General features: G+C 36.2%; 1 protein-coding gene across 3 annotated transcripts in view; it reads left to right on the forward strand.

The window, feature by feature from the left end:
- LOC127578474 (coiled-coil domain-containing protein 91-like) overlaps positions 1-13,283 on the forward strand; it is a 121,811-nt gene extending 108,528 nt beyond the window's left edge. For all 3 annotated transcript variants that reach the window (XM_052030551.1, XM_052030550.1, XM_052030552.1), the window contains exon 13: positions 6,389-13,283. In XM_052030551.1, coding sequence (XP_051886511.1) covers positions 6,389-6,511 — 123 coding nt within the window. In that variant the 3' untranslated portion in view covers positions 6,512-13,283. The remainder of the gene's footprint in view (positions 1-6,388) is intronic.
- The last annotated feature ends 429 nt before the right edge of the window (positions 13,284-13,712 follow it).

Below are 13,712 nucleotides of genomic sequence, written 5' to 3' on the forward strand. Positions count from 1 at the left end.
TCATTGATTCATTGTGGGACCTTATTGATGAAGATGGATGTTCTCATGACAAAGACAGAGCAAGTCCCACCCACTGATTCATAACCATTTACCACTCTGTCTAATAGTCCTTTTGCTTTTAGTTTTAATAAGCCACTTGACAGCCCATAAATAGATCAATGGAACGAAGACCATCATCCTCGACCTCGAGGGATAGCCACGACGACAACGGCAACAATTGTTTTGGTTTCCAAGGTTTATTTGTAAGTTGTCAACTATTTAATGATCGCTTGTCACATTGATGGCTAATTTCCTGTTTGACTTGGCCTGCTGAACCTGGCAGGTGGTTTTCTTGAAAATTAAATAACTGTAGATACTGTAAATCTGAAATAAAACAGGAATGCTGGGAATACTTAGCAGGTCAGGCAGCATTCTGTGAAGAGAGAAATAAAGGTAACATTTCAGTTCGATGATTCTCCATCAGAACTGTGCCCTGAAGATTTGTCACTGACAGTTGTTACCAAAATTGAGAAGCAAAACAATTGTAAGCACATGATCGACAGCATCTCCCATTCAACTCTGAATACTCTGTGCTTCAAGCCTTCTTCATGTAGTGATGAAGTAGGCCCAAGCATATTTTCAATTCACCATCATATTAATAAACTAATTGCAGAGGGGAAGCATGGAGTTTGTATGGTTTGTGGGAGAGATAAAGAGAGTAGAGGGTTGAAAACGGACGCATTCAGCACTGGCATACCTGCTGAAAGGCCAATTCTCCCCCTCCCCCCCCCCCCCCCCCCCCCACAAAAGAATGTGGTGTCAATCCTGAAGGGTCTTTTAGAATGAGAAATTCTAGAAGTCTGCAAGGAAAAGGGATAAAAAAGGCCCTAAATGCTTGTAGGAAAAAATGAAGTCATTCAGTGAAAATGAATAACTGTTTCGGGTACTGGGAAAGTATCCACAAATACCACATAAAATGACTAGTGAAATTATAAAAGTCTGACAGCCTGCATTTGCTGCAAGCCCACATAGCAACCTGGCAAGCTCTATTACCCAACTGCTATAAAGATATTTGAGACGTTCATATTCTGCCATTACTTTTAAAATCTATTTCAAGGTGCCAGACTTCTTATGTGCCATTATTACTTGTATAAGCATGTTTAATTTGAAGTTTTTATTAACAAGATAATTATTGCAATTTTATCTTCCTACAAAAGCATCATGATACTATTTTAATTAAAGGGTGCTTATAAAGAGGTATCACTAATCCAAGGTGCCATTAGTATGTTCAAGCTTCTGTAGAGTTAAGTTTCAGTTCCCTAGCCAGAAAATATACTTTTGCTGTTAAATGTTTTATCTCTTTGCAGCTAAAATGCCACATATACCACAAGGTTTCAGATGATAAAGGCAATTAATATTAATTTTCCTACTAAACTGACTATAGCTATTCCTAACTCTTAACTTAAATCTGCCTTAAATTGTACACCTGTGAACATTGCAGATGTTTAACTGATATGTATAACACATCTCTTTGCTGGTTTGATCTATTTGGTTAATAAAATGCTCGATTTTTGTTGGGCAAGTCATTGTGTACAGTTGTATCCTCAAAACCGCCGGAAGTTCGTGGAATGATTCATAATATTCCAGAAATGCTCCTTGATCTTCAATACACTGAAATAAGCAGTCTTCATCCTGGAACTGTTATTTTATTTAATCTTTTGTATTAATTTCATGCACTTAAATTCAATGTCCTAATGCTTTGATCAGGAAGAAGATTTGCCTTTTCTAATGTTAGCTATTCTTAAATGCTTGACATTTTGAATTGAATAAAAAGCAATATGGGAATTCTAGATTGTTTATAGTGGATAATCTGTATTTCAGTTCTTTCATTGAATGTTTAATTAAAAAAAAACAAAATTGATCAGAAATCAGTATTTTTGTCAGGCTCCAGATTTCTGGTATTTGTTTCCAGTGGGTAGTTGAGCTTCAACAACTAAGAAGAACTCAGGTGTGGACTTAATTGATTTTAGCCAGAGCAACAGCTAATTTTATGACAATCTACTGTGGTTTCCAAGCATTGGAGAAGAGGATGTGAGACTGAGTTCCTGCGCCCAGTTGAAATTTACTGTCCATTAATGGTGGTAGATGTGAGTGATGTTGGAAGGATTGGACTTGGACTGTGGTTGCTGCAACTAAATAGCCTGCCAATGAATTGAGTCAGAATTCACAACTCCCCTAGCCAAGGCTTTGGAAGTCGACCAGTACCTATGTAATGGCACACTAGCAAAATCAGTATCCAAGGAGGAAAGAGAATGCATCAGAAGCCAATTTTCGTGAAAGAGCTTACACTAAGAAATTGCACAATTAATCTTTGTGTGTTTTTGCTCATCCTTCATCCAAATGCAGCCCTGAGAATATTCTGATGGTATTGCAATATTAAAACACAATGTCTTTCATTGGACAAGGTCTTTCATTGCACCAGAAAGTTACTGTACATTGTTTTGGTGAACTCTTGGATGTCTTCAATTCTGTATTTGATTTAAGATTTTATTTGTGCATGGACAATTCTATTTACCAAATTTTGTCTGTGCATTACAAGTTTGTACAGAACCCCACCGGGTATGGAAATGTACATGTGGCCATGTCTACTTATACCATTTCCTGTGAGCATATGAAGAGTGTTTAAAAGAAAATAGCTTTGAAGCACCCAGCACCCATTTAGTTTGAGTATTTTGGGACTTGTTAATGATGTATATTGCTTGCATTCCTCACAATGCATAATGCTGATGATCATTTTGAACAATTGGACATTTTTTAAAGATTAAAATTAGCCCAACTTATGCAATGAGATTAATTATTGTTATACTGAAGAAAACCTGAAGGCATTTTTTAGGGTATGTATGTGCACAATTAAATCCAGAAGCTGTTGCCAGTGATCTGCTGCTGCTCAATGGGGTGCACTATGCAGCAGAATAATCAGTATACTGACAAGAACGTTAACTGTTTCCAAACTATTCTCATAATTATAAAAGCCTTTGAAAATATTGCTCTTTGGATGAGATATAGCTGAGGTTTTAGTAATTTACAAATCTAAATTACTGTTTAACAAGATATTTTAGCCATAAAGGGGAAGTTTAAAGGCTACATGAGGGGCAAGTTTTTTATGCAGAGAGTGGTATTGGTATTGGTTTATTATTGTCACTTGTACCGAGGTACAGTGAAAAGCTTGTCTTACAAACCGATTGTACAGGTCAATTCATTACACAGTGCAGTTACATTGAGTTAGTACAGAGTGCATTGATGTAGTATAGGTAAAAACAATAACAGTACAGAGTAAAGTGTCACAGCTACAGAGAAAGTGCAGTGCATTAAGGTGCAAGGTCACAACAAGGTAGATCATGAGGTCATAGTCCATCCCATTGTATAAGGGAACCGTTCAATAGTCTTATCAGAGTGGGGTAGAAGCTGTCCTTGCCTGGAATGGGTTACCAGGGGTAGTAATGGAATCAGACACTTTGGTGGAGTTTAAGAAGCTTTTAGATAGACACATGAATATGAAAGGAATGAAGGGATATGGATGATAAACAGGAGGAGGACTTTTAGTATAAATCGGCATCAAGATCGGCACAACGTTTTGGACCAAATGGCCTGTCCAATGCTGTACTGTTCTGTGTTCTTGATTATTTGAAATTTCCATGCTTTTAATTTTTATGCTGTTTGATTTTCAGCTTCTACATTATTCACACGTGAATGTTCCACTTTATTTGTTTGTAAAATATTAACATGGTTAGTGTTTTTTTAAAGGAAATAGCTTTTAGCTTCCATGTTTGCTGTGGGTGAAAATTCATTAATATGATTGGATGTTCAGGTTGCTTGATGAAACTATTATTGCTGGTTGGTAGTGGTCCCCTGGAGCTGATATCTGATAGCAGTTGACATCAGGAAAGGGTAATCCATGCCACAGAGACCATTAGTCCTTTGTGTGCAGCTTGATTCAAAATTGGCAATGAGCACTTTACGGAAATGCCAAATGGTAAGTTCAGGCACTCTTTCTTTGCCTTAAAGCAAATTACATACAGTGCACATAAAGATTTTGAAGGAAGTATTGAGATTTTGAATTTTTTTTAGAATTAGTCAAAACCCAGAGTACTTTTGCTATTTTTTATTTTGTTGCACCAAGTTTTCCCTTCTAAGTCTTTAAAATCAATTCTTTCTGCACAGCAGCATAATCTAGATAAAGTTTAGGAGCTAGACTCAAAACTCCTGCCCCTCTTAACTTGATCTCAGGTTCTCCTCCTCATTGTTCTCCATTTCCTTCCATTTTCTTGCTTTTTGAAGTGCATGTGTTTATCTCTTAGCCATTTATGCAGGCACACGAAGGGGGCAAAAAAGAACAACTAACCTGTTCTTGGTCATCTCCATCAGATCATGTAATTTCATGCACATTCTGCACGATAACCAGTATTGTATCTCCTGGAAATAGGAAAAGAGAAAGATACTCTGGAAATTTCAGGAAAGCTCCGGAAACTGTCACTGAATGCTTAAACAAGCTCCATTCGACCCCAGTTATCAGTGACCCATCACTAGATGTATTCAACCAATATGTCCTCTTCTTTTTTTTCCCTTCCTCAGCCTTTCAAATAATATTTTTGGATCACTTTTATCGGTAATTGTAAGCTGACTAAACCAAATACATTTAACAAGGAGTATATGCTAGTGTTTCTCCAAGAAGGTTTTATTTCCAAGTTGCTTTGATTATATGCCATATACCAAATGATTCAGTTGCATAGTTGATCTGAGGAGGTGCTGAATGACATGGTGACCAATTGACATAGTGATCAAGACTGTAACAATGTTCCATCAGGAATCATCCTAGGTGGCAGATGAATTTTTTCTAAGCCTGTTGTTTCTGCATTTTGCAAATATTTTAAGATAACCTCGTATTAATATAGTAAAATTTTGTTACTTACATAAATGGTATGATTACATTTATTCTATGTGTAGCAAATTTTTTTTGCTATTGGAAAGAAGTCTGAAAGGATTTTCAACTGGCAGTTGGTGAAAATCCTTAAAACCTAAACTATAATGTTGTGAATAAATTACTTTATGTTGAAAGGCGTTTCTTATTATTACATAAAATGCAAGGTAGAGTTCTATCTGTACTGGATAGTTGAAAATTCCACTACAAAAATGCTATGGCCGTGGATCGAAAGCTTTGGTGAAACCTATATTTCTGGAAGTATTTGAGACATATGCAGAGCAATGTTATTGCTTGATTTTGCCTGCTCATAATACTGTGACCAGGGAAAGCAGATACCATCCTTGTACTTACCAAGGTTAGAATATTATTTAACGTCTGATTAGTATTTTAATTGGTCGCAAAGGGATAATGAAGTAATTGAGTCTTAGAGTCATAGAGTCATACAGCACAAAACACACCCTTCAGCTGACCAAGATGCCCATCTAAGCTAGTCCTATTTGCCTGTGTTTGGCCCATACCCCCAAACCTACCCGATCCACGTACTTGTCCAAGTACCTTTTAAGTGCTGTTAATGTACCTACCTCAACCACTTCCTCTGGCAGCTTATTCCATATACTGGCCATACTCTAGGTGGAAAAAGTCACCCCTCAGATTCCTATTAAATCTTTCCCCTCTCACCTTAAACCTATGCCCTCTAGTTCTTGATTTCCCAACTCTGGGGGGGGGAGGGGGGAGATTGTGTGCGTTCACCCTATCTATGCCCCTCATAATTTTATACACCTCCTCGCAATTATTGGAAGAAACACTGGATCAAAGTGGACTCATCGGAGTTTGTTTTGAAACTTAAAAATATAACATTCAAGCACTACAGAATATCTCCCAAAAATCTGAGTGGTATCTGTAGTACTTGAATGTTGTACAGGCAGTCCCCAGGTTACAACAAGGTTCTGTTCCTGTTTGTCGGTCGGAAGTGAACAAAGACAGTATTTGGGAAAGGATCACAGAAACAGCTGTGACAGGACAGCAAGCAAGCAAGCACAGGAAGAACGGCTGCCAGCTTGCCTCACTGACTCAGTGGGTGAGTCAGCAAGTGAGTCTGCTCAGCACTTCCAGTTCTGCTCGGCTTGACGCAACCCCTGATTGTTGCAGCTTGGACTTGGGGCAGGGAGGGGGTAGAGAGGAGGTACATGGAAATGCCCCATTCCCAGCAGGCAGAAGATGCCTGAAGCCCTGCAGCAGTCGGTAAATCCTTCCCCATCCATCCTGCCCTTCTCCCAAGCGCTTGTTCATAAGTTGGGCATTCGCAATGTTCTTTGTATTTATGGTGTTGATGGCATCTGTTGTGTTCTGTTTTCATGCATCTGTTTAAAATTTGGTTCATGTTGTGCTTTGCAGCAGTGGTTTATTATGAATATTTTTCTCTTGCAGCTTGACCAAATGGCTCAACAGCGTAACCTAACCAGTTTGGGACTGTTTCTATCATGTGCACAGAAGCAGTTATCTGCACTTTTGGAAGATATGCCTTTAGCTGTGGAACAAGACATTGAATAACTTCAAGATGTTTAAACAGATGAAGCAAGAAAACCAAATACAATAATACAATAAACCTGACACCACCCATTTGGTTTCTGTGTGTTTGGATATGCCATTCCTGTTGTGCATGCCAGTTTAAAATGTGTGCGCAATATTTACTTGAAGTCAGTAGCAGCCTTAAAGACCTTCAAAACAGATTCTCTTTTGTTTGCACAAAAAAAATTATGAACTTAATTGGCACAAGACTATTAAGCTGGCTTAATAAAGGAAGTAACATTAAGCTTATAAACATTAATTTTACACAAAAGGGGCACCCTTGTGTTCATATGTCATTAAGCTTTAACTTTATAAGCACTGTAATATGAGACCTATAAATACCAACTTTGTACAGATACTGAAATTGCCTTTATCTAATGCCAGGTGTATATTTCTTAATCATAGTCATTTGCAACAACTGAAGAGTTTTGGACAATAGGGACTTTAAACCAGTTTTAAGTGATCTTGTACATCCTCCATGAGAAATTTTTAGTTTCCTTAATTTTATATTGTCTGCTGAGAAATAACACTATACTTTTTATGGGTTCCTGCTTCATTGTTTTTCTTTGCAACTAAGGGGCTTACCAGATAGTTGTGCACATCAAAATACTTGGTTATTAATTTGAATTCATATTGAACTTATCACAGCAATATACAAAACCTGCTTTTATTTTAGCTCAAATATTTAAGTTGTGAGTTTGGAATAATGAGAGGTAATCTAATTGAAATGTCTCACTTTTAGAGAGCTTCTCAAAATCAATTTGTTGTTTCCCCTAGAAAGTCTAGAATTATGGATCATAATCTCAGTTTTAAGTTATTAGCCATTTAGGTCTGAGGTGAAAGATTTCTTCACTTATGCTTATGAATCCTCAGAAAGAGGACTGGAGGTTCTTAGTAAGAGAGTACAGTAAATACAGGTTAATGTATTTTTGGACATGAAGACATATGGGGAAATGGTCGAACACCTGGAGATGACGAAAAATTTAGCTGTGATCTCATTGAACAATCAAATTCGGTTTGGCCTATTCTTTTTAATGCACTTTTATTCTTGCATATTCGGACCATCGACTGGAGCACTGAGCTCTCAAATGCAAGACTGGTATTAGTCATTTGAGTCATAAAGTTATACAGCACGGAAACAGGCCCTTCTGCTTAGCTGGTCTATGCTGACCATTAGTACATGCTTCTTAACATCTTGATCTCCATCCTGCATTCTTCTGATTTTTACAGTCATCATGTGCAACTTGTGGCATTATTCTGTGGTGGGCACCATTTTGAAATTAATTCAGCATTTGAGAGGTCCAAAATATGCACACATGGGAGCTGAACTTTACAGCTATAATCCCTTGTTAGCATTGTGATTCAGCATGTCTGTGAAATAGTGTAATACTTTGCTTTCCATTAGTTTATAACATGTGAGATCATTTGAATGAAATTGAAGACTAATTATTGTGTCAATGGGAAAAGTTTTAAAAAAATTGTGCAATTGTGTGTGTGCAGGCAAATTGGTAATGCTACAGATACTCAGCTGGTTGGGCAGCATCAATGGATAGGGAAACAGTTTTGACATTACAAGTCAATTACCTTTCACCGAATGGAAACCACTGTGTATTTTTATTTCAGATTTCCAGCATCTGCAATTTTAAGTTTTTAAATTCACAAGTATGCTTACGTGACCATATATAGCATGACAGCTAAAACATGGATGGGACTATTGGTCCCCATTAGATGAGGGGATCATTTTCCCTGTTTTGGGTCAAGTTTTCTGCCATATTGTATTTCACTAATTTTGGTTATGTTTATGTAGAATCAAGGTTTTGCAAAGCATAATATTTAAACATTTTAATCAAGGTATTTTCTGCACTGCGCTCCTTTGTCATGATTTCTCTATTTGGCAGGGGTAGAAATCAAAGGTTAAAAAATATTCAACAAGGTAATGATCTATTTTAGAAATATTGGCTTCTGGTATGAACATTCAAGCTAATTTTATGTAGATTGAAACAGGAAAAGAAAAGAAATTGCCTGTATGATGTGAAAATGTAATGTTGCTACTTAATCATTTTTTAAGCAATTCAGTGAGAACCTCTGGCCTTCAGTGTCTCATTAGGACTGGCTTCCTTACTATGGCAAAACGATAAATACTACATTATTGTGATCTGCCTTTATGGTAGTGTATACTTTCTATTGCTTCAATGCTAATATTTTATATTTAAAGAGTACTAGTAAGTAAAGCAGAAAACCATTAACTGCAGCAGCTGAGCAATATTAATAAACAATTGGTGCTCCCTGAGTAAACATCTTCGTAGTTCACTTTACCCTTATCCCCATCCCAACCCCCACCATGCAAATTTGGCAAGACTGGGGGTAAACATAATGATTAGATCATCTTTGCAAGGCTCATCTTATTAACTTGTAAAAACATGCTTATACATTCAAATAATAGCAAATTGTACACCTCCTGTCAGCATGGTCATTCATCACAAATTCTTTCAATACTTCAGGAATATCTAACACATGGAAAAAGGAAAAAAATTGACACTTCAATTACATAACTGAGTGATAAAGTACAGCAAAAGGAAATGTATTAGACTTGAGAACATAAGATATGTTGTTTAAAAACCTCATTTAATCCATGACAACTGCAGAACAGATGACCTTGACAGATGTCTTATTAATGATAAAAGCCAGAGGTAGAAAACAAATGACTTACGGCTGTCAGAGAATGCTCAGGACTTTTCAAACCTCAAATATATAGTCAAACAATAACAGGTTATTTTGTATTTTCTGCTTTTAAAAAGAAAGGATAAATGGAATAATTGCAAACTTAGCAGCCTATTCATAATGATAAGCAAATAAACAGGAAAAAAATATGAAAAGCAGCGTTAATTGTCATTTAGAAAGGTATGTTTTAATCAAACCCAGTAAATTTTGATTTGGTTGGGAAAAGTCATGCCTGACAAACTAGATTGAATATTTTGAGGAAGGAAAAGGAAGGCCAATGAGTGTAATACAGTTGTAATGTAAGCGTATGTTTACAAGGCATTTGACAAAATTCTCCATGGCAAGCTGATCTGAATAGAAAAGGCCATTCCATCCAAAACCAAGTGGAAAGTTGAATACACAACTGCCTCTGACAAAGTAGCAAGTTTAATGGTCCAGGTGTTGGTGTGATGAAGGTTGATCTCTGCTGGGCTTGGTGCCGGGTCTCTTTCATAATCAACAATTGAGGCAAAATATAAGCAATTTTGCAGATAATACAAAAAAATGGATGCGTCATTTATAGGGAAGAACAGTGTTAGTTGCTGAAAAAAGTCAGTGGAAAGTTGGAAATTAAATTCAGAACTTTTAGAAGAGCATACATAGCCTCTGTCTTATACTACAGTGAATTTGTATTAAGGATAAAGAGGCTTTGCCTTGTTTAGGGTGGAGTTCGGGACTTCACTGTCTGAAAGGATGTAAAGACAAGCTTGTATTGCCTTTAAAAAAAATGCATAGATGGGCACAGCATTGTCAACTTGTATATATGCCTACAGACCAAGAGTTGGCATGTGATTAGGCTAGGGAGTTTTCTGGCTGCCTTTCATGTGATGGGCTGAATAGGCTTATATTTGTATAATATATAGTTTTAATATAGGAAAATTTCCTGGGATTGTTCACAAGAACATGATCTGATTTAAAAATTGACACCAAACCAAAGGAGGAAATATTATTGTATCATCTGCTTCTTAGTTACAGGAACTTTCACTGGTAAGTTACAAATTTTTGAGTTCAAGTCCCACTCCTGAAACTTGACCTCTGAAACCTAGGCTGACACTCCATGCACTAAGTGCATGCTACTTGATAGGAGGTGTCATCTTTCAGATTGGATGCTAAACTGGGATCTTATCTGCTGTCTTAGTTGATGTAAAAAGATGCATCTGACACAATTTTGAAGAAGAATAGGGGAGTTTGCACCCCATGTCCTGATCGATATCAATTTCTCAACATGATAAAACATTATTTGATCATTGCATTATGGTTTTGTGAGAGCTGTGTGCATATTTGCTTCCGTGTTTCCTGGATTGCAATAATAACTTAAGTGAGTCAAATGATACTCCATTTTTATGAACAGATTGGTTCAACTGGAAACAATATTGGGTGATATAATCAATGGCAAAATCACAGAATTGATACGTAAGTAAATATAGGGTGATTAGATAATACAATCAACTAATCAGATCAAACTGGCAATTATCATGTCCTACTTAAAAGCCCATTAAGTAATAAAATGACATATGTTAGGATCTGTTCATCATTTTGTAAAGGAAATGGTCTAATCTTACTCAAATCTATTATTATTTTGTATTTCCTTTTTGAGGAACAAATGGCAGAATCTATTTAGAATTTATTCTGTAGTCTGAATTTGTTAATGGAATGACAAACCTTTTTTTGTGCACAAAATCCCCTTTGAGTTTAGGTGGAAGAATAACTTTCAATCAGCATTCCTCCAAAGGACTGACAGTCCAGAACTTGGTCTTTTCAAGCTAACAGAACATGGTTGCCACATGTTATCAGAATTTTGTAAGTCAGGCCGAAACTTGATTAACTTCTGCGTTTCTCTATTTCAGTCTTGCCTCTGTTTAATTTGACATTGGAATGACTAGAGGATTATCATTTAATCAATCAAAAAGTTAATATTGCAGAATAATGTGGTGTGGTGATGTCAGTAAGTAGCTTAGTGAGGTCAGGTTTAAAATCTACTTTTACCTTGATAATTGAATTGTTTAACTTTTTGATCAATATTGTAGTTATTGCTCATTGTACATTTGATTATTACTTCAGTGAAAATATGTAATTTGTTGTACAAGAAAAATTTCAACATTATTAAATAGTATTATTCAAATTAACTACGAAATAGTTTACAATTAAGAGTCTTAATTATGATCACTATGAATAAATTATGACACATTCCATTTAATTGGGACTCAGATTGGGGGAAAAAAAATCATGCCCAGGAGATAGTTGCATGCATATCCAGATAAAGATATGACTAAAACTGTCACAGCAATTTAAAATATACATGCTTAGAAAACAAAGAGAAGTTCCAGCATTCTCTATTTAGATTGAAGGTAAATAGGTTTACAACAGATCGAATGGATGCAGCAGACTTGAAGTCAGATTTTATAAAGTGCAGTTTGTGAATTCTGTGGTCTTAACTGGATGTGATGTGAGAATCTCATTCAATCCACTTTTTTTTGAGTTCATGATGCAAAGCTGGAGTTTAACAGAAGTATAAGTGCATCTAAAATTAGCAAAAGTCAATTAGTCAGACAAGCACTTATATAAATGCTGTCCAAAGATTTATTCATGTCCTGTAGTGAACTCGTAACAAGGAAGTAAAACGTCATTGATATTATATGTGTGAAGTTTTCAATGTTGTAGGCTTTTTGCCTATATAACTGAAAGAATGCTGTGCTCTCTGAAGTACCATCTTTCACCCCAGACACTACTAAAGGGTGTTTTTTCTTTGTTGGGGCTAGTGGTAATCGAGGGCTCAGTGATTGGCTTGGAAATTGGTGACTGGATTGGCAGTGGTACCTTCAAATAAATATATTTTTGAATTTTTATTGTTGTTTATGTCCTATCCTGTGGTTCCTTTAAGGATGATTTGTTTGACTGCATAGATAAGCTCTTCATGAGTTCCTGCCTCAAGGCAAGTCAAGTTTGCTACAGGATCTTCATGGGTTGGACTCTTAATTTATATATGCATGCCAGTATTTTCAACTTTACTTTTGAGATGTGTATCCCAGATTCTGTGAGCTCTCAAAATTCCAAAAAGCAAGGTAGGATTCCTCTTGTCTGTGCTTTCCACCCACCAGTATTCATATTCAGTGGATTATTCTATGCAATTTCCAGTAGCTCTGATGTGGTTTTATTTTGGCTGTTCCCACTGGAATTCTCTAGCTCATGTTTGCAACTCCACTAATTGCCTTTCCCTTTGTCTTAGCTCCTTGTGCACTTGCAGGCGATGCAACACCAACCCGTTTATCTTGTGCCCTCGGTGTTCAATTCACTGTCAAAGTCCTCAAAAGCTTTGAATGTTTTTGAATGTCAGATATTCAAACAATAACAATTGGAAATGTATAATTATTTTAAGATGCTGAAATAAAAAAACTAAAATTTAAACATTTAAAACATTTAACATTTAAGCAAGTTTGAGCTCAATTAATTCAAAACATTGTAAATTCCCTCACATATTACCATTGAAATTATTGACCTTTTTGTTCAAATGGTGCAGATTCTTCAGATTTAGTGCTGGAGTGCTTCTCCCTATTTACAATCCTATGCAAGACTCCATAAGGATTTCGACATTGGAGTGCATTTGTGAAATTACTGGTGATGAATGGGGCCTCCATTTTTTTCTGTGAGTATCCTGAATTGGCTGGGATTGACACACAAAACAATTTCCCATCAATTTCTAGCCTAATATTATGTCTTCTATGATAATGCTGGTGTTTTGAAATCATTTTGCTAAAATGTAATTCTAGCGGTCTGATTTATAGTACTGATTATTAAAATTTTTTACTCCTTAATTAACAGCTTAATTATATGTGTCCCACTATACCTGTGCATTAGTATTAATTGTATCCCTGGGAAAAGATTGCACTGTTACTTGTAATTGAACTCAATTTAGTTGTGCATTCTTTTTAATTTGTAACATGCAATATTAAATGCTCATCTGTTTGCTGTAACTGATATTAAAATTCAGCGAGTTTTGTGGTGTTGCCTGTTTTTTTATATAAAAAAGCATTGGACGAAAGAAAATCCAATTGCAGAGATTAGGATTTTCATCAATCAAATGAACTAATTAAATGCTGTGTATTTTTTTGCAGCATGTCCAAAACTGTTTGTCCATTTTGTGTGGGCTTCTTGTACAAGGAGATAGCTGGAAGACATGCATGTTTTGTTTAAGAAATGGTGCAATCAGGAGACTGGCAAGCATCTTTGGCTGCAAGCAGACCTGACAGCAAAGTTCAGCTTTGCCACACATGGTTTAAGACAAACATCACCCACTGTGTTCAACTATTTTTAGAAACAAATTGAAAACGATTCATTCTTCACATTATTTAAACTTCCTGTTCCAAGGTCCACCAGACACTAAGCGTGAGGTGGAAAAGTAACATGCCGTAACCTAGACAAGTAT

The sequence above is a fragment of the Pristis pectinata genome, chromosome 15 (assembly GCF_009764475.1).
Source record: "Pristis pectinata isolate sPriPec2 chromosome 15, sPriPec2.1.pri, whole genome shotgun sequence".
NCBI lineage: Eukaryota > Metazoa > Chordata > Chondrichthyes > Rhinopristiformes > Pristidae > Pristis > Pristis pectinata.